Here is a 25,165-nt window from a genome sequence, read left to right on the forward strand (position 1 = left end):
CCTAGAGAAAGGAATGGCAACCCACTCCAGTATTCTTGCCTGGGAAATCCCATGGGCAGAGGAACCTGGCGGGCTACAGTCCATGGGATCACAAAGAGTTGGACATGACTGACTGACTAACACTCTCCTTTCTAATGATTACTGCAGACTTACTTCAAAAATGCACCATTTCATTTAGTCTTCATAACAGTCCTAATTGGAGCTTCTCTGGTGGCTCAGTCGGTAAAGAATCTGCTGGCAATGCGGGATCTGTGTTCCATCCCCGGGTCAGGCAGATCCCCTGGAGAAGGGAACACTCCCGTATTCTGGCCTGGAGAATTCTATGGACAGAGGAGCTTGGCGGGCTACAGTCCATAGGGTCACCAAGAGTCGGACACGACTGTGCCACTTTCACACATTCACAGATGAGGGAAGAAAGGTTTAGAGACAGATTCGGCTATTTGCCCAACATCTCCCAGTCGTGACGACAGAGCTAGAATTAGAGCTCGCAGTGCCATACTGCAGAGCAAAGGTTCACAGTCTTCCACACTTCAACACTTCTCTTTGCTCGGACTGCTCAAGCGCGCCCCAAAGTCCAAAGAAAGGCACAGATCCCCATGCAGCTGAGAGTTCCTGCATTACGGCCGGCTCCAGAGGACGGCGCAGACAGAGGCTGTCCCCTCCCAGGCGGGGTGTTTCCTTCCTTAGGGTGGGAATCCCATCTCCCAGGTTCCCAGGGAGGAAGACACTCCGGAAAGCAAAGGTCTTATCCAACGGGGTCTCCCGCGCAGGGATGCAGGAGGTGGGGGCGGGCGGAGCATCTCAGGGCCCTCCATCCAAGGAAGGCTGCCTCCAAGAGACCTTAACAGCTACAGCGTCCTCGCGCCTACAGGGCCCCCAGCCCTAATCCCGCCACTGCTGCAGACCCAGAATCGGCGTCCACGCGCAGGCGCGCTACCGCAAGTGGCCGTTGCCTGCGGGCAGGGCCGTAGGCGGCGGAGTCCGCTGCTATCCCGTCAGCCAGTCCGAGCCGGCCGGGCTCTCCACCCGCGTCTTCTCGCCTCCTCTATCCCGTCCTGCTCTGCGGCGCAGGGGCAAGATGGCTGCTGAGAAGCAGGTTCCCGGAGGCGGCGGCGGAGGCGGCACTAGCGGCGGGGGCAGCGGCGGTAGCGGTGGTGGACGCAGCGCCGGAGGAGAGGAAAATAAGGAAAACGAGCGGCCTTCGGCTGGGTCGAAGGCACACAAAGAATTCGGGGATAGCCTGAGTTTGGAGAGTATCCTACATCAGTCGGGCCTAACTCGGCAATGACTACGTGTCGATCTGGCGGGCGGGAGAGGCGGCGGGTCCGGCGCATCCTGGGAGGAGAGGCCGGGGGCTGCACTTCTTCTCGCCCCTACTTTTGGGCACTTAACAGTTCCAGGGTCTGCTCTTCGACTGGCTTTTCTTCACATCTCCTCTGCCCTCCGCGCTGGGGAACGTTCTCTTTCAGGCGGCACCAGAAAATGGGGCAGTTTTCGGCAGTTTCCCCGCAGTTGTCCAGTTTGGGGGGGCTGGTGGTGGGGCTGACACTGACCACTCTGATGAACTTGGCACCTGGGGCCGCTGAAGTGGGGAGAGGGAAACTGCAGTCTCGACGTTTTGGCTTGATAGTTCTGACAGCCGTCGGAGAGTGCATAGTAAAAACTACAGTTTGATGCTGTGCAAGTGAAGGCGAAGGTTGACTGTTCCAAGGAAAAAGCTTGTTGCCCATTTTGAATATAAATCATCGAAGATTGTTAAGGTTACTTGTGTAGTTCTCTTAATATGTCTCGTAGGCATTTTGTCTTGTCGAGAGTCATTCAGATGAGCTGTTGAGGAATCGGTTTCTAGTTTTCATCAGAGTGCATCACAGTTGAGTGTTTATGATATTAGTTTGTGGCTTTTTGAAATGAAAACGTAGGCGAATTTCTGAAATAGTACTTTTAGCTTGACTTTTTAACATACTGAAGTTTTTCAGCAGATTGAAGTTTTACTTTTTGAACTGGTGATGTCCTTCCAAATGGATGTTAGAATGCTCTGATTTTACTATAGATCTTGTACATGCTGGTCTCTTTTTAGTTGTTGAAATAGCCCTTTCATTGTTCAGTGTTTTAAAATATACCTATAAAGAAGCATTGAGGGAACTTTAAAAGAAAACTAAAATGGTACACAAAGGTCATCGGACTTCCCAAAGTTTGGGACATAATCTTAAAATATTTTAAAATTCTTGAAGAGGAAAATTTGGTCAGTGCTTTTTCTTTTAAAAGAAAAACTGGTATTTTAATGCAAACTGGCCTGCTGTGGTCGGCATGTGCTCACCTTAGGTGCAGACAGCATCACAGCTGTTAAGCAAAGTCAGGTTTGGCTGTTGTAGAAGGTTATGCAAATAGAGTAGTAGTACACATCATTTATAACCTGAGTCTGCTGAAATGAGTAAAAACACTAGGCCCAGGTGTAAATCACTGGGAACCACCCCAAGTGTAGCCAGCATTTATCAGTAGAATCCAGCAGCTTTATATTTAAACTGTTGGGTCTCATTAATCCTCAATGACTAAGGATGCCCTCCTTTTTTAGTTTAAAGTAGTAAATGAAAGTTCAGGCTATCAGGTTTTTTACATGCTTAGCCCTATCCTCTGACAAGGCAGCTATTGCAAATGGTCACTAGAGATTTCACTAGTTAATGTACTAAGCATTTTAGAAATGTTGAATGAGCTGTGATTTGATACAAATATAGATTACTGTTGCTAATGTGGATAAATGTTTTGGGTTATTTGGATTCTTGACACTGGAAGCTTTTCCTTAATCTGGACTCTAGTTCTTCAGATTATAAAGGAATCCCAGCAGCAGCACGGTTTACGGCATGGAGACTTTCAGAGGTACAGGTTAGTGTCACTTGCAAGGTGTATAGACATCTCTGGCTTTTTCAAACTTGGTTTGCCTTTGTTACTACCCCCCCTACTGTGCCTTACCAGAAAGTATACCTGGAAAGTCTAATTCTTAACTTATATCAAATCCTCAAAAAGATACTTGATTTTCAAATTTAAAAAGATCTAATCTTTTTATCCATTTTGCCTTAAGATGTTGCAGATACATGGAAGCTTCGGGCGAAAATAACAAGGAATTATGGTGATCTTTTTTTTTTAAAATATAACCATGTTACAACATCTGGGTTATATCCCAGCTCTTGGCATTTGCTGTTCTGATTCCTGTCCTTGTAGTTTTGCTTTTTCCGGAACATGGCCTTTCGTGTCCAGATTCTCTCACCTAACATATTACTCAGTGGTAATCCATTGCAGGGCTGAACCATAGTCTGCTTTTATCCCCCAGTTGAATGGCTGTTGGGACTCCAATTTTGGTTTTTCTTTTTTCCTAGTTATTATTAATCTTTTTAATGTTGAATTTTCAATTAGATTTTTTGGTAGTAAAATAGAACATAAAAATGACTTTGTGTACATTTTAGTCTATATTTCTGTCTTTCAGTACATAAATATATTTGTGTATGTGTGCCTACCAAATAGTATTTTTGTTCTTCTAGTCTTTTCCTACGTGTTTTTCCCATAAGTTTGCTCACATTGTGTGTACAGCTTTGTATCCTACTCTCTTGCCGAACATTATGTATTAAGTATTTCTCCATGCTTGTAAAAATGTTCTATACATGTGATTTTTATTAGTTGTGTTATAACCTGACATATATCTATATCAACTATATAGACATACCATAGTTTATTTACCTATTCCCCTGAGTTGGTTATTTATATGGTAGCCAGTTTTGTAGGCTTAAAAATTCTGTTCCCTTGAATCTCTGATCATTCCTCTTTGTATTTCTGATTATTTCTTTAGTGTAAAGGTAGACTGTCAGTTCAGGAAGAATGAACATTTTTAAGGATCTTGATAAATGGATTGCCAGAAAATTTTTACTGATTTACATTTCTAGCCATAATGTGCGTGTTCCATTTGATTTTTATGTCAAAGGGTAAATGATAATTAAAGCATGATTATGAATTGAGGAAAAAGACCTATAGTTCATAGATTCAGTCATACTTTTTTTTTTAGTAACCTGTTCCTTGGTAGCTTTAAGACTGAGATGTTGAAGTTACCATTTAAATATCATTTTATATTGTAAATGTTATGCTGTTTTGAGTAAGAGTGGTAAAATTTTGTATGTATTTTTACACTAGCTTAGTCAAGATACTTTTATTGTGCATGTATATGTTAGGCACTGTGCCAAGACACTGGGAGAAATTTGAAAATAAAATCATCTTTGTACTCAAGGAGTTTATATTAGTGAGAGATTTAAGAACATGATTATAATATTCTCAAACTATAGTAGAAGTAAGAATTAAAAACTGCATGAGTAGAGAAGAGAGAGTCTTGGCATAAGAGGTGATGTTTATCATATTTCTTGGTGATATCCTCGTTCACCTCATTTTTCTTCAGATATGCTTGAGTTCCTTTCTCCATGTCTTCCTTGTCATCACAGTCTTTTTCAGGATGCCGCTTCTTCCCTTTTACATCCATCAGAATCCTACTCATTCTTTCAAAGCCCACCATAAGTCCACGCCAGGGAAGGGGGTTAACAAGAAGAGAAAGGTTACTTGGGTCACTTTCAATTTGCCATTTTATCTTCATGATTCTCTCCAGCTTGAGTGTGGTTCTTTGAGAATGGGTACCATGTCCTCTGTCTCTTCATGTTTTCTGTAATACCAGTCATTCTGCCTTGCATGTTTCCATTCAGTAAACATTTGCAAGAGGGCAACCATAAATAGAATATCCCAAACTTTTGACCTTGCCTTATTACAGAACTTACTGTTGAAAGTACTGTCAGCTTAGCTGAATGGTTTTTTGGTTGTGGTTTTTTACAGGGGCTACTGTTCACGTAGACAAAGACGTCTTCGGAAAACACTCAACTTTAAGATGGGAAACAGACACAAATTCACAGGGAAAAAAGTAACTGAAGATCTTCTGACTGATAACAGGTATTGACTGCTCAGTGCTGAGTACATCTTGTTAATGCATTTATTGAACAATTACAGTGTGACAGATGTCATGCCACACACTTGAGTTATTGCATATGGTTTTTGTAGCAGCTCTGTGGAATAGGCATCTTTACAGCTCCTCTATTATGAGGAAACTGGGACTTCCCTGGCGGTCCAGTGGTTAAGACCCTGAACTCCCAATGCAGGGGATACAGGTTCAATCCCTGGTGAGGAAATTGGGATCCCGCATGCTGCACAGCGTGGCCCAAAAAACAAAACAAACAGAAAGCAGGCTCAGAGAGACTCTGCAACTTGTTCAGAAATAACTGTGGTGGAATGGTAAATGTGGAAGTCAGTGATTAGACTAATAACCTAATTGGTTATTAGGTAAGGTTTCTGGAATGCAAATTTCAGTGTCTATTCAGTTGCTCAGTCATGTCCGACTCTTTGCAACTCCATGGACTGCAGCTCGCCAGGCCTCCCTGTTCATCACAGACTCCTGGAGTTTACTCAAACACATGTCCATTGAGTCGGCGATGCCATCCAGCCATCTCATCCTCTGTCGTCCCCTTCTCCTCCTGCCCCCAGTCCCCCCCAGCATCAGGGTCTTTTCCAATGAGTCAACTCTTCGCATGAGATGGCCAAAGTATTGGAGTTTCAGCTTCAGCATCAGTGAACACCCAGGACTGATCTACCTTAGGATGGACTGGTTGGATCTCCTTGCAGTGCAAGGGTTCCTCAAGAGTTTTCTCCAACACCACAGTTCAAAAACATCAATCCTTTGGCGCTCAGCTTTCTTCACAGTCCAACTCTCACACCCATATATGACCACTGGAAAAACCATAGCCTTGACTAGGTGGACCTTTGTTGGCAAAGTAATGTCTCTGTTTTTTAAGATGGTATCTAGGTTGGTCATAACTTTCCTTCCAAGGAGTAAATGTCTTTTAATTTCATGGCTGCAATCACCATCTGCAGTGATTTTGGAGCCCAAAAAAATAAAGTCTGACACTGTTTCCACTGTTTCCCCGTCTATTTCCAATGAAGTGATGGGACCAGATGCCATGATCTTAGTTTTCTGAATGTTGAGCTTTAAGCCAACTTTTTCACTCTCCTCTTTCACTTTCATCAAGAGGCTCTTTAGTTCTTCACTTTCTGCCATAAGGGTGGTGTCGTCTGCATATCTAAGGTTATTGGTATTTCTCCTGGCAATCTTGATTCCAACTTGAGCTTCCTCCAGCCCAGCATTTCTCATGATGTACTCTGCATGTAAGTTAAATAAGCAGGGTAACAATGTACAACCTTGATGTACTCCTTTCCCGATTTGGAACCAGCCTGTTGTTCCATGTCCAGTTCTAACTGTTGCTTCCTGACCTGCGTACAGATTTCTCAAGAGGCAGGTCAGGTGGTCTGGTATTCCCATCTCTTTCAGAATTTTCCACAGTTTATTGTGATCCACACAGTCAAAGGCTTTGGCAAAGTCAATAGAGCAGAAATAGATGTTTTTCTGGAACTCTCTTTCGATGATCCAGCGGATGTTGGCAATTTGATCTCTGGTCCTCTGCCTTTTCTAAAACCAGCTTGAACATCTGGAAGTTCACAGTTCACATACTGTTGAAGCCTGGCTTGGAGAATTTTGAGCACTACTTTACTAGCGTGTGAGATGATGAGTGCAATTGTGCAGTAGTTTGAGCATTCTTTGGCATTGCCTTTGGGATTGGAATGAAAACTGACCTTTTCCAGTCCTGTGGCCTTAAATCCATATATCTCAAGTGAAATCTGGCCATGTGTAAATTACTGCATGAGTTTTGTATTTCATTGCTGAATGTAACATGGTTGTTAACATGACAGGATTACCCTATCAAGCAATGTGTATGAATAGTCTGTGGGTCAGTTTCTCAGACTTACTTATTTGGCTGCACCAGGTATTAGTTGTGGCATGCAGGATCTGCTTCCCTGATAAGGGATGGAACCTGGGTCCCCTGCATTGGGAGTGTGAAGTCTTAACCATTGTACCACCAGGGATGTCCCTCTATATCTGTATTTAAACCAAGAGCTCAAAAACAAGAGATGCCAACTTCACCTTTTAAAAGCAAGATCATTTACATATGTGTAACTCAGCCATAAAGAGGAGTGAAATCTTGCCATTTGCCACAACATGGATGAACTTGGAGAGTATCATGTTAAGTGAAGTTAGAATACCGTGCATTCTCAAGTCTATGTGGAATCTAAAAAACAACTGAACAAATAAAACAGACTCCTAGAAAACAAGTTGGTGGTTGCCAGAAGTAAGGGAAGTAGGAAGGAGTTGGTAAAACAAGGGAAGGGGATTAAGAGGTAAAAACTTCCAGTCATGAAATAAATGATTCATCAGGATGTAATGCACAGCATAGGGAATATAGTCAATAATACCTCATACCCTGCACCTGAAACTAATGCAGGATTTTAAGTCAGTTATATTTCAGTAAGGGCTTTCCAGGTGGCGCAGTGGTAAAGAATCTGCCTGCAACGCAGGAGATGTAGGTTCAATCCCTATGTCAGGAAGATCCCCTGGGGAAGGGAACAGCTACCCACTCCAGTATTCTCATGGAAAATCTCATGGACAGAGGAACCTGGCGGGCTACGGTCGATGGGGTCACAAAGAGTCAAACACAACTGAGCAACTAACAACATCAAGTCTGGGTTTGCCAAGTTTGAGGTGGTAGCAGGTTTTTCCATGAGATGTGTCTGGTAGGTGGTTAGAGACCTACTGGAGATGCTGATTTGGGAACCATGGTTGATACTGTGAAAAGAGCAGCTCCGAGGAGGAAAGCAAAGCAGGGTATAGGGAAAAGTCGAGAGACCGAAGATTGTTCCTCAGACAATATCTGAGTCTGGTGCTCCTGGCCTTTGCTGTTCAGTTGGCCTTTTCTGTCTCTGATTTAGATATTTGCTTCTGGTTCTGATGGATGCTGAGAGAGCCTGGAGCTATGCTATGCAGCTCAAGCAGGAAGCCAACACCGAGCCCCGAAAACGGTTCCACTTGTTGTCTCGCCTACGCAAAGCCGTGAAGCATGCCGAGGAGTTGGAACGCCTGTGTGAGAGCAATCGTGTAGATGCCAAGACCAAGCTGGAGGCTCAGGTTAGTGTCATAACATCAGCTTTGCTTTATTGTGGAGATTAGAGATGTGACTTTAAAATACAGTTAAACAGAACAGAGTCTCTTCCGTTGTATGTTGGTAATCAGGGGAGGAAAAAACCTAGTCTTGCCTTTAAGCGGTGAAGTTGGCTCTTGTTTTTGTTTTTGAGCTCCTGGATTTTAAGAATTGGCTCTAACTTTTAAGAAAGCCCTTGCTTCTTTTGACGTGTATGTGAAAGACTTGTATCTGGGAAGTTCACAAAGTAAGAATTTTGTTCTTAATGAGTATTTGAAAAGGAATGGAAGAGATTTCAAGTTTACATCCAATTTTTGATGCTAATGGTATACCCAGAAGTGGGTTGTTAAGTAATATAAAGAGAGCAAATTTTCTTTATTTTGAAGTTCTCTCCTGGGAAGTAAATGAATCATAAATTACCCATGGGTCACATTTTATTAGTGAGACACGTTTTTTTATTTTTTTAGAATCAACCTGAATATCTGTTCTTGATATCAGAGTTTGAAGCGAGTAGAGGTTGGGCTGTACCCTGGTTCCTGGGCATTGAAGCAGTGTCTCTTTTCCTGTCACCTCACAGGCTTACACGGCTTACCTCTCAGGAATGCTGCGGTTCGAACATCAAGAGTGGAAAGCCGCCATTGAGGCTTTTAATAAATGCAAGTGAGTCCTCTGGCTCAAAGGCTATGGCCAGTTTTGATAATAGTCACATGCAAGCTGCAAATCAGCCAACGATTGCTTCTGTGAAAGTTATTGCAGTTTCTTTCTTTTTGCCTTCTCTTGAGAAATGTGGATTGTTCTCTTTCAGCCTCAGAATTTGCCAGTAGTTCTGGTAGTTGATCTGTGTTCCTTGTGAGTTTATTTTCTTAAGGCGAGGCTACTGTGACCCGTGATGTTCCTTGCCTGGCAGGACTATCTACGAGAAGCTGGCCAGCGCCTTCACAGAAGAGCAGGCTGTGCTGTACAACCAGCGGGTGGAGGAGATCTCGCCCAACATCCGCTACTGCGCCTACAACATCGGTGAGCGGGGCTGTGCGGGGCAGCGACAGGCGGCCTGCGGAACCTGGAGGATGGTTTTAACTTTCCTCCCTTTCTCCCGCGTCCATCTTTGGCGTGGGTTTGTGTTGATGAAAAGAGTACAGTTATTGGAGTCAGCTCTGCTCGACATCCAGAAGGCAGTTCCCTAGCTTCAGTTTTGGCCCTGCCGTATCTGTGCTCACCCAGAGCCTTGTGAAAGGACTTAGGATTCATTGAAACGTACCGGTGGACGGGGAGGAGCTTGGCGTTGACTCTGAGAGTTCTTGAGGAAACAACCAAGACCCTTGAGGATTTTCCACTCAGTCTCTCTCTTTTTCTCAGGTGACCAGTCAGCTATCAATGAACTCATGCAGATGAGATTGAGGTCTGGGGGCACTGAGGGTCTCCTGGCTGAAAAATTGGAGGTAATCCAGTGTGCGCATTCTGTGAAAGGTCTTCAGTTTGAAAAGAGTCAGTAGAAGAAGTAACTCACAACCCCCTCACCCAGGGATAGTTGCATTAACATGTGCATGTTTTTATCTGTATTTTTAATGAAAACTTTTTGTCACTTTTTTTCTTTGGCCATGTCTTGTGGGATCTTAGTTCCCCCGCCCAGGGATATGTAATATGTTAGTTACAGGGAGAGACAAACACTAGTTCCCAGTGAACTTCACCTTGATCACTCACATCCACAGTTGAAGCTTTAACATTTTATAACTGCTTTCTAGGCGTTGATCACTCAAACTCGAGCCAAGCAGGCGGCCACCATGAGTGAAGTGGAATGGAGGGGCAGGACGGTTCCCGTGAAGATCGACAAAGTGAGGATCTTTTTACTGGGTTTGGCCGACAACGAGGCCGCCATTGTCCAGGTACGGAGCCGGGCCCTGTTCTGTTCTCTTGGTGTGTCTCCAGGTTGTCCTTGTGTGTTAAGATGTGATACTTTGTTGCTGCTTAGGATTTGGGTGACTATCTCAAGATGCATGCTCTTGAATAGAATTCTTTTGAAAGCTGAGTTTATCGAGGAGTTTTTCTGTGTAGAGGCCAAAGAAATTGACAGTGACACTCTTCAGTGAAGATGGGAGCGCTGAAGGGCTGCTTCAAGTCAGGGGTGACACTTGGCCCAGCAGGTGGTGCAGCGGCGTGGTTTCATGTCTTGTGTCTCTCTGACCTCTCATCCTCTCCGTACAGCCCTGAAGGGTCACCTCTTGTCCCTGGGTCCTTTAAAGACTGCCCAGCTAAACCCGATCAGCTTGTTTTACGTGTGGTATTTATGCAGTCTTCATGCCGAGCCTTACTGCCCGATGCTCCTGCTGACATAATTATTACCTGATGGTGGGTGTGAACAACCAAATGAGTTCCAGAAGAGAAGAGATTTTGGTGATCTTGGTTTGTATGGAGTAGACAGTAATGATAGAGGCATTTTTTAGAGCTCCTTCTCTGTATTAGGCGAAGAACATCTGAAAAAGAGACCACACCACTCCCTGTGTCTCCAGCCTCAGCAGGGACCAGTGGCATTTCATTGGACTTCATAGCAGGCTACTGTCCCCAGAGGGATATGTGTGTGAGGCGCTTTGCTAGTTGTGCTGGTTGGTTGTGTTAAGCATCCAGGCCTTTTAGTGACTTGTTCCAAAGTGGCTCGTTTCGTTGGGGGCAGCTTTCAACAACTGAAGGATTTCTTTGTGCCTTTTGTCTGTATTTCATATGGCCCCTCACCTCCTCCTTTATTTGCTTACAGGACAGAAGATTAGAACAGTACCGGAAAGTTGAGTTTTCTTTCATCTGAAAGACTGAACTTTTTCTGAGAGCATTTCATTGGCACTTAACAGTAGAGGTCTCTTTTCTTGACTAGGGCTGATAACAACCATTTAGATTATGCAACTGGGTTTTCTCTTTAAAGTGATACATATTGGAAGGAGAAAACTGCCACAGTTCTGTGCCGGGCATCAGTGACAATGGGGTAGGAATTCTGGATAGAATGGGGGCAAATAAAATAGAGACACCTTAGGAATGGAGCCACAGACATAGATCAGGTAAAGGACAGGACAAGTTAACATTTACTAAGTAACTTTAAAAGTTATTCATGTTTACCATTTATACAATATGTGTTTATAAGAGATCAGCGTACAGTCTGACTTCACATATCACCTGGTAGTCGCTTGGACAGAGACACCACAGAGAGAAGCAGGGAGGGTAGTGATCCTCCTCTGTGTCCTGGACACACTACTTAATGGTCTCATTATTTCTCTCTTCCACCCTGGGAGGCGGGTGATGCTCATTTTACAGATGGGAAAACTCACCTGTCCATAACCATATGTCTGATAGAAGGGAGTGCCTGCATTTAAAACTGTGCCCTTTTGATTCCAAAGCTCATGTTCCTTGAAGTTTTCCATATAGCCTTAGATTCGTCAGGAAGGTTAGTAACAGGATCGTTTTACTTGGCTTTGGTGAAGAGCTAAATTTAATTTCACTTAATAGAAAAGCAGAGTCCTGGGCCCCTGACTGAAAAAGTTTAATCTTAATAGAAAAAAGTAGTCCTTCACAGGAGAATCCTCTTTAGAAGGTTACTGGGGGGAGGGGTTTCCCACGTGGGAGGAGAAGATACAGTCATGTTTTATCTGAATTTATCTTTCCTTTGCTTTTTTTACAAATAGAGAATAATAATCTAAATGGGGAGGTATTTTTGCTTTATTCATACAGTAATTCAGTTTGGGCTAAATTAGACCAGGTGAAAAACATTTCACAATTGCACATGAAGCTGTTGCCTTTAAAATTGAAGATCACTTCAATCGCATGGTGACTAATTGAGCTTTGTGCACATACTAAAACGATTACTCTCAAACTCGGGTTTTAGTGTAGGTGAACGGCTGACTTCTGGACCTCCAGGTCATAGTCCCCCTTACAAAGCAGTTCAAAGAAATCCCCTAGTGGTACAGTGCTCGGGAGTCTGCCTTGCGATGCAGGGGTTACCAGTTCAGTCTTTAGGGAGCTGGGATCCCACATACCGCAGAGCAACTGAACTCGCACACCTAGAGACTGGTGTGCCAAAATGAGAGATCCCGCATGCCCCAACTAAAACCTGATGCAGCCAAATAAATAAATAAATACTAAAAAAAAGTTCAAGATTGGCTAACATTTTGATAATATTGGCAAGAAAAAGCAGTGACATCATTCCAGCCTTGGATAGATGAAGATACTCATGGTCAGTCATCTCATCGCAGCTGCTGTTAGTTCTGCGTTCCCACCTCACCTTCAGTGTGCCTGTTTATGTTGTTAAATATATTCCTTTTAAGTCCTTCTTTATACAGATAATGGCAGATGTCTTTTTTAGGATGGGTGTCAGGGTTATACATACCTTGTAAAACAAATTTGGAGATGTTCCCTCCTGTTTTCTGAAAGAATATGTAACTTTTTGTTTTCTCCTTAAATGTTTGTTATAATTCACTAGTGATAGTATTGGGCCTGGAGTTTTCTTTGTGGGAAGATTTTTATAATTTGTTTTTGCTTGTTTTAAAAAAAATATAATTCCTTTATGAGTTGGAGGGCTGTTCAGATTTTCTCTTTCATCTTGTGTCAGTTTGGATTTTATTTTTTAAAGTAACGTATTGATTTCATGTAAATTGTCGGTTTTGTTGACAGTTTAGAATTTCTTTTATCATTTTAGTGTTCGTAGAATCTAGTGTTCTATTCAGTGCCTGGTTAATGTGCTGGTTGAGGTGAATACAATTAATTGTGGTCTTTAAGGATCTTAGGGTGAATTAGGATCACTTGAATATTCAACACCTTTAAATAATTTGGTTGAACAAAAAAAATAAATAATTTGGTTGAGCAAACAAAATGTGTTTTAATCCCAGGAATCCCATTAAGGTTTTAACCTTAAAAACAGTTACATGCCTAATATGCTGTATCACACATATACCAGGTCAAGCCAGTAAGAAAATTAAGTACGGTGTCAAATGAAGTTTGGTTAAACCCTTAGGTTTCAGGTGTAGCTCTGTGGCTGATTATCTGTGAATTGAATTGAATGAACGCTGGGTTATTACGCATGGCAAAGGCCCTTTGGCTATTCGGGGCTAATCTCCAGAAGAACTGCTTGCTCGTTGGTGCACTTGGCAGGTGATTTGCCAGTTCTCCATATTGTATCGAGTTTTCTGCTCAGGAAACATTGCAGTGTTTCCTAACCCTGCTGCTGTTGGTGTTTCCCACCCTCTGGGAACTCTCTTGGAGGAATCTGGTAGACCTCCACTTGGTTGCTTGTAGAGGTTTTTGTGACCTTTAAATACTAAAACAACAGTTTACTGAAAGGCAAGAAGAAAGAAAGAGTTCAAAGAGATAATACTAAACTGCAAAGACTGGAGCTGAGGCTTAATCAGCTGCCAAAATCCAGCTTCCACAGCCTTCTTTTCTTTAGCCAGGCTTTAGGTCTGCATGTCTTTAATGTTGTCTTACTTTCTCATTTGTTTTTATTTTGCTTTGTTAATACTTGATCACACCTGAATTGTCTTGGTGGTGATTTGAGGATGTCAGGTGGCTGGGTGGGGGGGCGGGGAAGGTTAAAAATGTCTATAGGTTTGATGATTCTTATCCTCAGATTATGACTAACACTTTAATATTTGACTGGAAGGAGATCATATCTTCTTTTTGTTAAAAAAACAATCTATTTTTACCTGAGGTTTGTGTCCTTCTTTACTCCATTTCTGTTTGTTTTTTCCTAGACCTCACTGCCGAGTGAGGCTGTGTTGCCATCCCCTTGGTTCTCCTATGGGTGTGGTGGAGAATGTGGTTGGACTTGTCTCTCAGTCACACCAAGTAGAGAAGTGAAAACAGTCTGGGAGCTCTGTCTTTAAGAGCCGGGGGTCTTACCTCAGGACACATAGGGCTGGTTTTCCTCAGCCTTGGGATGTGCCTTGGGGCTGTGGAAAAGCACTTCTGAGAGTGTTTGAAGTTTTATAAAGATTGATCTCAAGCTTGTTTGTTAGGACTGAGTGGCGGGTTACTTCTGGGCTGCGGGTTTCTCCCTGTCACCGGTACACCCGGGAAGGTCCTGGCCGGCCACGAGTTCTGCAGGGAGTTTGCCCGTGTGTGCAGGAGCAGGTTCTCGGGGGTTCGCTGGCAGACCTGCGCCATCTGCACGTAGGTTCTGAGGGACCACCCCCCCCGCCGCATAGACGTGGAGAGGTATTTCTTGTTCCACTGTCCCTTCAGAATTATCTTTGCCTCCGAGATAGGTTTACAGAGTAAAGTGTAAGTAGCAGAATGTGCTTCAGGCTTCCTGTGTGGACATTTTGCCCAGCCCAGGGAGAGCCGTGAGAGGCTCTGCTCCGGAGATGAGCGGTCTCTGTCCCTGTGCAGCGTGGCTGCGTGGGGACAGCACAGCCGACTGACAGCCCTGACCCGGATCGGCCTCTCCCTGCATTGTGGCTTAAGGCCTTGTGAGATTCCCAGGGGAACGAAGGATGTTCTGGAAGCAGAGGGGAGACTTGCTGCTCTTCAGGACCTTGATGCAGAGGTTTCCTTATTCAGAGGGAGCGAAGGCAAAGGCAGTGAAGGCAGACAGCGTTTCTGCATCGTGTTAATTTTTTTACTTGAGCCATTCCTTCCCTAGGAAAGGAGGCAGGTCCCACGAAGCTGGTAAAACCAATTGGCTCTTTTCTTGTACTTAAACACTCACTGCCCCGACTGCTGAACCCCACCAGTCTTCAAAGGGTGTTGGTGGCATGTTTGCTGGATTGCACGATACCAGGCTGGTGCTGGAGTTCATCTTGCCTGCTCCCGACGCGGCTCTGGTTTGTGTGTGGCTGGTCCAGGTCTGTTTTCATGTCTTATTCCAGTTGTTAACTCTGCAGCTGCCCCGTTCCAGAGGGTTTGTACTTTGAAAAATTCGGCTAGTTTGATTAAATGGGTACGAAGAGTCTCACTGACTTGAGCTCCTTGACGGCGTTTCATGTGAAGTTGTTTCTCCAGATCCAGGCTTTCTGGTACGCTAGCCACCTGAACACATATGGCTATTTAAACTTATTAAACTTCCAGGTGCTCAGCAGCCACCTGTGTCTAATGACGCTACACTGGACCGTGCAGGGACATCACCGTCACAGAAAGTTCTAGTGGACAGCCCTGCTGTAGCCTGCAGTGTGTTAATGGTGTCTGGGTTTGCCTTTATAAACTTATAGAATAGCCATGCCCCTGATTTGTTCCTAAGTTACTGAACAACAAGAAAGTCAAGTAACTTACAAAAGTATGTTTGATTTATATTGGGTAATTTACAAGGAAGTTTGGTTTTTTTTTTTCTTCCCCACACTGGAAACTAGGAAAAACATGAGAGTTCTTAAGAGAAGAAAAGGTTTTTCTGAAGGCCCCTCCCAACCATATCTTAAAGGAGTGGGCAGTACTGGGTTTTCTTTTGAGCTTTTTCTGGAGGTCAGTTGAATGTCAAGAGATCAGACTGGATGTTAGTTTCTGTGGAAAGTCAAATATAATCATGGGAATGTTGATGTTCTAATGTCAGAGTAGGTCTGCTAGTAACACAAGTTCATCTCCTTTCTGCTTTTTGTCCATTCCCACCTGCTTAGTCAGATTCTTTAGAATGATAATGTGGTTTGGCAGGTATTCAGTTAGTGAATCACCTTTTGCCTTATCCCAGTTGGCTAGCAGAGGGGCAACGCCCTGTGCTTTGCAGAGACTGTTATTAAATGCTTGTCAGTTTATCTGCCCTGAGATGTTCTCAGCATAGCCGTATGGAATACCTTCTATATGCAGGAAAACCTCATATGGCATTTAGGAGAGAGATATATCTTTGGTTGGTTGTTGACTAGTAATGTCACTCATCTAGTTGGGGCTTAGAAGAAATCTGATATCTACAACCCTGTTGGGTTACATTTGCGAGGGAAAGAAACTTGTGCTGTGCTTCAATGTGAGGTGGCAGTGCCCCAAATCTAATCCATAAGGCTCCCCTGAGATGCCAGGTGCTGGTCCTGAGCACAGGTAGAGGCATTGAAGGAAAACAGTGGGAGGTTCTATGGTAGAGGAAAGATGAAAGCCTCTGTTGGTTGACAGTTTAGATCAGTTGTATCAATGCTTTTTCAGTATGTTCACTTTACATCTATATATACTCACTGCTCATTTCTGTACAAATTAATGAGTAAAACCATAAGAGAAATTGTATATGATGAAGAATATTAACAGTTGAAATGATCTCTGATCCAGGCTGTTTTTTGGTTGGATGTGTGTATTCGTGTCTAATGAGAGGAATCAAAGTGCTATCATGCCCTCCTCCCATCAGAATACCATGACTTACTCAAAAAGAAACTCGTTCACCACCTTCTGCCTTTGTTTAGGCTGAGAGTGAAGAAACCAAGGAGCGTCTGTTTGAATCCATGCTCAGTGAGTGTCGGGACGCCATCCAGGCCGTGCGGGAAGAGCTCAAGTCAGATCAGGTAGGACTCTCAGCTGAGCCCCCGGCTCTTGCTCTGAGCTGAGACCCTCTTTGGTCTGTGTGTCGTATTCCCAGAGCAGGGACGTTGTATTTAGATGTGACAATTGGCTGACCAACAACAGAAGCCTCCTCTGGGCTCCACCAGGTTGAGAAACTCTTTTCCCTCTGTTCTGCTTCTAATGGCTTCATGTCTTACCTGTTGAGCCTTTGGTCTCAAATCCATATCTCCAGGTGGATTTCTCCAGTGCTCTGTTTTTCTAATAACATCACTGTGATTCATTCAGGCATCTAGGCTGAAAACCTCAGAACCATTTTTGTCTTTCTTCCCTGTTGCCAAAAACTTGGTTTATTCTCCCTTTGTAATTTTCCTCTCCCTTTGTCCATTCCACCTGTCTCTAATGAGCTTTTTTCTATTATGTCTGGACTCTTAGAGAAGTCTCCTGATTTTTCTATCCAGGCTAATCAAGAGATCCTTAACTTCACCACATCTGTAAGGTCACCTACCATGTAAGGTTCCTTCACAGGTTCCTCCCTTTAGGGGCCTTTATTCAGTCAACCACAAAGGCAAGAGCTGACAGCACAAGGCATAGAACTTGGGTCTAAGACACGGGTCCTAAAATGGAGCCGTGGACTGTCTGCTTTAATGCTTTGAGTCTAAACACTGGACACAGTGGACTAGAAGCCTTACTGGCCACTACTTTGAATTTTTGTTCAAGTCTGGTTTTTCTTTCTCAGTGGAAACTGCGTGACCTTGTCGTTGCAGAAAAGCCCAGGAGTTCTCTGATATTTGAGGACCTCAACTTACTAGAGTCTGTGCCTGTGTCCCAGGGCACTTTGAGGTCCACACCATTGAATGAGGTGGTCAGAGCCAAAGACGTAATCAGCCATTTTATCTCTCCCTTTTCACTTTCTGCAGAAACAGAGAGATTATACCCTAGATGTGGAGTCGGGGAAGGTATCTAATCTTCAGTACCTGCACAGGTAAGAGATGTGACATTTTTACTTTTTAACCTTGCATGATATATCATTGAAACAAAAGAGTATGCACAGTGTTTATGTACATTATAATTTATTGATACATATTAAAATGTGAATGCATTTGCACATTTTTGCATATGAGATTTGCACGTGTATATTATTCTAATATCCATATAATTTCCCATTTTTGTACAACAGAACTAGAATGTAACCAATAACTTTGAAGCTCCTTGTGCCCCCCCTTGTTGAGTCCTCCCCCTCTTCTAGAGCTCACCACTCTCCTTCTAGGAGCTCCAGGCTCCTAGAGTGACTCTCCTCTGTGTTCTGAATGTTTTATGTTGTCCACATTTAAGTTAAAGTTCAGCTGAACTTTAATTCCATCTAGAGTTTATTTTTGAGTGCGGTAAGGCTCCGCGTCACCTTTTTCCACGAGGGTGACGGATTGTTCCAGTGTGTGATTTATGACTGGCTTGTCCTTCCCCGCTGGTGTGCGGGCGGACATTCCACACGCCTTGCGTGCTCGCTTTCTGGACTCTCTTCTGCTCTGCTGATTTATTTGTCTGTACTCACACCAGCGTAGTGATTTACTGTAACTTTATCATGGGTCTGGGTGTCTGGTCCACTCCCACCAGGTTTCTCAGGCACATCTTGACTGTGTTTCTCCCTTTGCTCTTTCATATGCATTTTGAAATCACCTTGTTAAGTTTAAGTTTTTAAGATAGGTCATTTTGTTTCACAGAAGAAAGGAGGAAGGAAGAGTGACATTTTTGAAACTTCCTGGGAGAAATAAAATTCCACTTCTCCTCAGGTGCTCTTTCCATGTGATCTTGAAATTCTTCATGTCTTAGTCACTGCTTACAACTTTTTAATGAACCTGGCAATATTTTCAGTCATTCCCAACCACCCTGCCCCCTGCCCATTTTAATAAAAACAAACCAAAAAAACTCCTCTCCCTGCCTTAATCTCCATTCTTAGAGAATTTGGTATTATCGCTCAGATGTGCAGAGTATTAGCAGGAGCAGCCCTTACCTAACCCTTTTGTTTCAACAAGCCCATGAGAAAAACAAGGCTTTAGGAGGTTAGGGGACGCACTGGTAGTTAACAGCCACAAAGAGGCAAAGGCAGGTGTCAGCCTCCAGCCTTGAAGGACTGAGAGCTTCAGCAAGGCTGAGGACGCTTACAAATTGTGAAGCCCCACTGCCCTGGGATCTGTCTTCCCGCCTCCACATGTAGCTGGTACAGGGATGGTGATCAGTTAGGACCAGAGGCCAGCTTTGGGGTAGATTAAGTCAGGAATCCAGTAGCTCTTGTATTTTAATAAAGCCCTGGTATCTTAATAAAGATGTATCTAGATTCCTGTTCCACTCGGTGAATAACAGTTATTTGTTTTGAGAGTCTGATTTTTCTGCAGAGCTCTAGGAAAGCCCATCTCATGACTTTCCCTTGTGCTTCTCAGATGCAGCCACTTTTGGGGATTCCCTGGTGGCCCAGTGGTTAGGACTCTGCACTTTCAACGAAGGGGGCACAGGTTCAGTCCCCTGAACTAAGGAACTAAGTTCCCACAAGCCTCTCGGTGCAGCAGGAAGAAGAAGGGGCCAGTTTTAATTCTTTAACAAACTCTTTGGTATTTACCTCCATGTCTAAATGGCATGTGTATGCTGCTCCTTCTTGATTTTTGGCTTTTAGCATTTATTACTGCATTCTCCTACAGCCCTCTCACCAGTTCTACTTCCGCGCTTCACCCTGACCCCTCTGGCCTTCCACCTGACTCCTACACAAGTGCTGTCGTTTCCCATGCTATTTTATTTATTTAGTCCTTATTTCAGGAACTAGCTTGCTATCCGTCTCTTGTCTTAAGGACCAGCAGTGTCCTCTGAAATTAGTAACTATCTAAAGATACAGAAGATATAATTCAAGTTAAAATCAAATTTTGTCATAAGGTCTCATACGGGTCCCCTGCAAGTTCGCCACGGAACAGCAGCCAGAGTCGAAGGCCCTTGGAGGTTGAGGCCCAGGCCTTGCAGCCCTGCCATGGTCACCCCTCACCCCCGCAGCTTCCCAGGGAAGCCCAGCTTGTGGTCCAGTGCTCTTCCCAGCACATCCACTTCCCTGAGCATCACCTGAGCTGACATGTGGTCCATTCCAGCTACCTGACTTACATCAAGCTGTCAACAGCGATCAAGCGGAATGAGAACATGGCTAAAGGGCTGCAGAAGGCCCTGCTGCAGCAGCAGCCGGATGATGACAGCAAGCGCGCCCCTCGGCCCCAGGACCTGATCCGCCTCTATGACATCATTCTGCAGGTGACCCTGGAGGACTGGGAAAGCCTGTCCTGTGCGTGGGTTGGATACAAAATGACATGGCAAAAGGGTTGTGATAGCCAGGAGCTGTTGGTGACTCGGTGAAAGACAGAAGTTCTTGTTTTCATACCAGTTCAGCCGTCCATGAACCTGATATCCAGACATGTTGATGTGTTTTGTTGTTGTTTAGACTCTTAGTCATGTCTGACTCTTTTGTGACCCCGTGGATTATAGCTCACCAGGCTCCTCTGTCCATGGGACTTCCCATGGACAGAATACTGGAGTGGGTTGCCATTCCCTTCTTCAGGGGATCTTCCCAGCCCAAGGATCGAACCCATGTCCCCTGCATTGGCAGATGGATTCTTTACCACTGAGCCACCAGGGAAGCCCGTGTGGATGTGTAGACACTCGTAAACCCTCCAGTATTCCTTCACGGAGCACTTCCCTCTGCAGGCTGGTCGCCCACATGCCTTGAGTGTCCTGAGACCTGAGGCCACGCTGCCTCAGCTCCCTGGGAGCTCGTTGGTGAGGGAGTTTGAGACCCCTGCCCACAGTCAAGGTATCTGTATAGGTGCCAGACAAGTGGGCTCTCTGACATGAGAGTTCAGAACCAGAGGGATCCCCTCCAGCTGAGAAGGTCCAGGGAGTCTCTGAAGAAGGTGAATTGTGACAGAAAGAGGCCACATGGGCTTTCAGTGTCAGGAGGGCGGAGGTGATGCCAGATGTGGGCGGCCAAGTCACTTACCACAGACGTCCCCAATATCTGAAGCCCAGGCTCGCTCTGTCCACATCTGTTCTTCCAAACCTTCTGTCAAACACTCAGTGTGGGCCCCCGTCTTCATGAGTTTTCCTGTTACATTTGTTGTGCAGAATCTGGTGGAATTGCTCCAGCTTCCTGGCTTAGAGGAGGACAGAGCCTTCCAGAAAGAGATAGGCCTCAAAACTCTGGTCTTCAAGGCTTACAGGTAAGTTTCCCTGGGGTGGGCAGGGCTCCCCTCAACCGTTGGAAGGTTCTAGAAGCCTCGGGAGCATGTCCCTGGAAGGTTGGGTTTTGGTTTTGGAAAGACATGAGCAGAGACGAATGGTTATGACCTAGATGTGTGGGCAGTGTAGGTAGCATTTGCAGCGTCCCTCCTTCCTGCCCGTCTTCAGCTTCCTCCCTGTGCCTTTTGGGAATCGCAGCTTTTTTGCAGAGTTAGCAGTGAGTAAAAGACAGTGGGTCAGCTTTGGACCTACACTGTCAGCTCCAATTTCAGGGAGGAGTCTGTGGGTTAGCCTGGCAAACTGGAACAGTGAGAATGGTGAAATCTCCCACCCCAGGGAGTGAGCCTGACGTTAAGAGACTTGACAGTTTATTTAGCCTAAACAGCAAGGAAAGCCTTGATCTTGGGTGATTGTTGCTTAAGAATAGTGTGGCTCTTTCCTTCCCCATCAGGTGTTTCTTTTTTTTTTTGTTTGTTTGTTTTCATCAGGTGTTTCTTCATCGCTCAGTCCTACGTGCTGGTGAAGAAGTGGAGTGAAGCCCTTGTCCTATATGACAGGGTCCTGAAATACGCAGACGAAGTGAATTCCGACGCCGGAGCCTTCAAGAACAGCCTCAAGGTAAGCCAGTGGCCTCTCCTGTTTCTAAGCCCTGAGCAGTTGGCCGTGAGGCCGTGATGCCTTCTCAGGCGGGTCCTGCTTGGTCAACCATGGGATGTGGTGAGCCCGAGTGCCTGGGAGCTGTGGGTGTAACTCATGGCAGCGTTCCAGGCCTGAAGAGGACTCGGGTACCAAGACAGCCTCCGCCCGGTACACTGCCCCAAAGTACTGTTCTCAGACTCGGCTCCCTATTGGAACTGCTTCCAAGGTGGATGTCTGACTCTAATTGGTGTGGGATGAGAATTGGGGTTTTTATTATATTTATCTACTTTTTTGCACTGGGGCTTTTTTAAGCCTTTCAGTGATTCTGCTCTGCAGCCAAGTAGAGAACCAGTTGGCTCTCCACACGAGTGCATGGGGACCGCCAGCAGCAGCATTTGGGAGTTTGCTAGAAATGCAGATTCTCGGGCCAGGGCCCAGGTCTACTGAGTCTAAAAGTGTATTTTGCTTTAGCAAGACTGCCAGGTGATGGAGTATATGTCGAAGCTTACATGCCGATCTGGTTTATTTTACTGATTTTTGAATGACAACTAGAGTTTCAAGCTTATGGACTGCTGTGAGGTTACAGAGATTCTTAAAGCACTGGTCCAGGGGACCCATGTATATTTTACAAGTAGAAACTATTCAGAAAAGCGGGGCTGAGGTCACTGTTACCAACGTTACAGCCAGTGTGGGAGTGCCTGCCTGGAGCAGCCCTGGACTCAGCAGTAGAGAGACTCTGGTTTCTGCCCTCAGAGACCTTGTGGTTTTGCTGCAGCCACGAGACTTGCCTCGGGCCCACCTCCAAATACAAAAGAAGGAAGCGGAATCGGAGTAGGTGGGAGGCGGGCGTGGGCAGTGGGAGGAGTGACCAGTGTGGCGGCAGCATCGGGTGGGGTGTTGTTGGAATGTGATGACAAACCAGTATGGACGGTCTGTCTCCAGAGAGAAGTAAGAGGGCTTTCACGAAAGCCCATCTGCCCTAACATGCCGGGGTTTAAGTTAGGGGGGAGCTAACAGGAAACAGGCGTGAGGGGTGTGGCAGTACCCAGACCTGACCGATCATTCCAGATTCTGCCGAGTGAGAGGCTGAGGCAAGAGAAGGGCCGTGGTTAGGGGCTGAGGTCCTCGAGCTGGGCGGCCGAGCTCTGGGTCCTGCCCCGCGGCCACCGGGGAAGTGACTGGACATGTTCTTTGGCTTCTCTGTGCTTTGTCTTCTCACCTGTAAAATGCAGGTACAGACTGTCTTGGGATTATCATGAGGATGAAATTGACAGTTGTGTGGACTGCTTAGGGCAGTGCCTGGCATGTAATGCATTTGCTGTATGATAAATGTGTTAATGTTATCTTTGTCATTATTATTATTTCCAGGCAGTATTGCTTAAGACATGGCATAGATTTCTCCCCTTGAAACAGGCTAGTTTCTATGTATTGCTTTTTTTTTTAATAGGGAAAATGTTCAAATTACTTGAAATCCCTGAAAACACCAGTGGGGTTACTTAGCTCAGGTTAGTTTGGTGCACCTCTCTGTCCCGGCCTCGGCTCACGGGTCCACGTTTTCCTCGTTGTTACAGGACCTGCCGGACGTGCAGGAGCTCATCACACAAGTGAGGTCGGAGAAGTGCTCCCTGCAGGCGGCCGCGATCCTGGGTGAGCCATGCGCCTCTTCCCCGCCGCCTGTGTCCCCAGACTCCCCTTCTCTGCTGCTCCTCTTCTCTCCCACCCCGTCCGCCACTGGCGTAAGACTGAAAAGAGGTTGTTTCGGTTCATCTGTGAGATTTTAGTTTTTCCTGCCATTTCCTCTGCCCCAGTGAGGCATCGGGTTATGTGGAAGAATCTAGAGGAGCCCTGGCGTGTGGTCCCCCCGCCTGTCCCAGGGAGCCGTGCCGGCTATGCTGGGCTGAGCACGCTGGTTCTGGGTGTGTGGTCTGTTATCGGCACAGCTTGTCTGCCTTGGGTTGAAGAGGGCTGACTCCCTGCAGACGGGCTGCCTTTACCCCCAGGGTTTAGAATCCAGGTGGGTGACAGGTATCATTCCAGCCTGTTGCATTAAGCCCATTTTCTCACTGAATCCTGTGAAACTTTCAGATACAAATGATGCTCTCCAAACAGAAACCTCTTCCCAAGTCAAGGACAATAAGGTAAGTCTGGGCTGTGGCTTTTGAAGAATGAAGAGGATTTCGTGACTCCCTAGGATTGTGCACTCATGTGTAGAGCAGAGGACCCTTCATTTCCCAGGGAACACCCTCCCTTCCCCGCTGCTTTTACTGAGGACCTGAAAGCTGCCTGTGTGAGGTGTGTTAGCTGTCATGTAAATGGTCCCAAATAACGTTAGGAACCTGCTCTGGCGAGGAGCTCTGGCTCTGACTCAGACACTGGACAGGCTTGTAACCCACTCCAGCCCACCACTCTCAGCCTCTCTAGATTTCAGTGACTCTCAGCTGTAAAGAAAGTGAGGACATAACATCCCCTCACAGGAGGTTTGTGGGGGTTGAATGTTCCACCGATGGGCTGCGACTCACTCTCGTTTCCTGCTTTGGTTTGACTTCCAGCCCCTGGTTGAACGGTTTGAGACCTTCTGCCTGGACCCTTCCCTTGTCACCAAGCAAGCCAGCCTGGTGCACTTCCCGCCAGGATTCCAGCCCATCCCCTGCAAACCTTTGTTCTTTGACCTGGCCCTCAACCACGTGGCTTTCCCACCCCTTGAGGACAAGTTGGAGCAGAAGACCAAGAGTGGCCTCACCGGATACATCAAGGGCATCTTTGGATTCAGGAGCTAACCAGGCTCTTCCCTGGGGCAGGGGGCGAGTCTGGCTCTCAGTCTGTGTTGTGAGAAACCCCAGCAGGTCCAGGCCCACGTTGGCCCAGGGCAGGAGTACACCATCCTCACCTGCCTTCCTGTGTCTCGTGTGTTTGTACACTTCGCTCCCACCCAGTGTGCAGGAGGACACCCTGCTGTCCTCTGGTGAACGTGTGCAGGGTCCTGTGTCGTCCTCCCTGGGGGAGGGGCCCCTGCCTCCTGGTCTCGTCTGAGCCACGGTCAGTAATGGTTTCATGGGGTCCACACCCGGCACGGATGGGGGCTCGCATGCTTTGTCGTGTTTCTTCAGTACCATGGATTTGAATGAACTCATCCTTGCTGTGAGCACCCAGGAGCCCTTCAAGAGTTGGTCTGAGACGAGGAGACATTGGCAGCGTCACCCCAGGGTTACAGTCAGCCTTATTCCCCTCCACCTCCGAGCGACAGTTAAGAAGTTTCAGAACAAGCAAAGAGCTCTATTTTTAGAAGAAATATGTTATCCTCAGAAATGATGAAAACAAATCTTCTATTAAAAGGCAAAGATGCTGGCTGCTCTGCCCGTTCTTTACACTCCCTCTTTCCCGTCTGGCCCCAGCTCTCTCCTTGGGAGCCTTGTTGCAAAATCCCATCCTGTCACATGCTTCCTGACTTCCTGGCAGCATGGGTCTGTCTGATGCCTGATAAGAGTGTAGAGGCCCTACAGGATTTCCCCACCTGTAATTTTTATATGCCATCATATTTTAGTCAGTTTCCTTCCCTACTCTTGTTTTTTCTTAGTCACTTTTTTATCTCTACTACAGCATCAGCAATAGAATTCCCAAAAGCAAGGTCAGACAGCAAGGAATAAAGTGACTTAAACATGAGATGCATGAAGCTCTGGGGGCTCAGTGGTGCTGCTGCCTTCCCGGTGGACTGCGGA

General features: G+C 45.7%; 1 protein-coding gene across 1 annotated transcript; it reads left to right on the forward strand.

Annotated features, from left to right (window-relative positions):
• The first annotated feature begins 1,045 nt into the window (after positions 1 to 1,045).
• On the forward strand, positions 1,046 to 24,796 carry SRP68 (signal recognition particle 68). Its single transcript, XM_020915564.2, has 16 exons — positions 1,046 to 1,253; positions 2,814 to 2,880; positions 4,861 to 4,974; positions 7,897 to 8,092; positions 8,683 to 8,765; positions 9,013 to 9,122; positions 9,462 to 9,544; positions 9,848 to 9,988; positions 16,451 to 16,549; positions 17,465 to 17,529; positions 19,673 to 19,829; positions 20,697 to 20,791; positions 21,299 to 21,428; positions 23,021 to 23,096; positions 23,535 to 23,587; positions 23,999 to 24,796. The coding sequence occupies exons 1-16, from the start codon at positions 1,079 to 1,081 to the stop codon at positions 24,224 to 24,226; spliced, it is 1,872 nt and encodes a 623-aa protein (XP_020771223.1). The 5' UTR covers positions 1,046 to 1,078; the 3' UTR covers positions 24,227 to 24,796.
• Positions 24,797 to 25,165: the final 369 nt, after the last annotated feature.

Source organism: Odocoileus virginianus, chromosome 17 (genome assembly GCF_023699985.2).
Source record: "Odocoileus virginianus isolate 20LAN1187 ecotype Illinois chromosome 17, Ovbor_1.2, whole genome shotgun sequence".
Lineage (NCBI taxonomy): Eukaryota > Metazoa > Chordata > Mammalia > Artiodactyla > Cervidae > Odocoileus > Odocoileus virginianus.

What these genes read in the sequence shown, in the direction of transcription:
- SRP68 (XM_020915564.2), top strand. Translation starts at nt 1,079, where the DNA reads ATGGCTGCTGAGAAGCAGGTTCCCGGAGGCGGCGGCGGAGGCGGCACT. An exon ending in GAGGCTTTTAATAAATGCAA is followed by an intron (nt 8,766 to 9,012) that starts GTGAGTCCTCTG and finishes CTTGCCTGGCAG; the next exon opens with GACTATCTACGAGAAGCTGG. An exon ending in CCTTCAAGAACAGCCTCAAG is followed by an intron (nt 21,429 to 23,020) that starts GTAAGCCAGTGG and finishes TCGTTGTTACAG; the next exon opens with GACCTGCCGGACGTGCAGGA.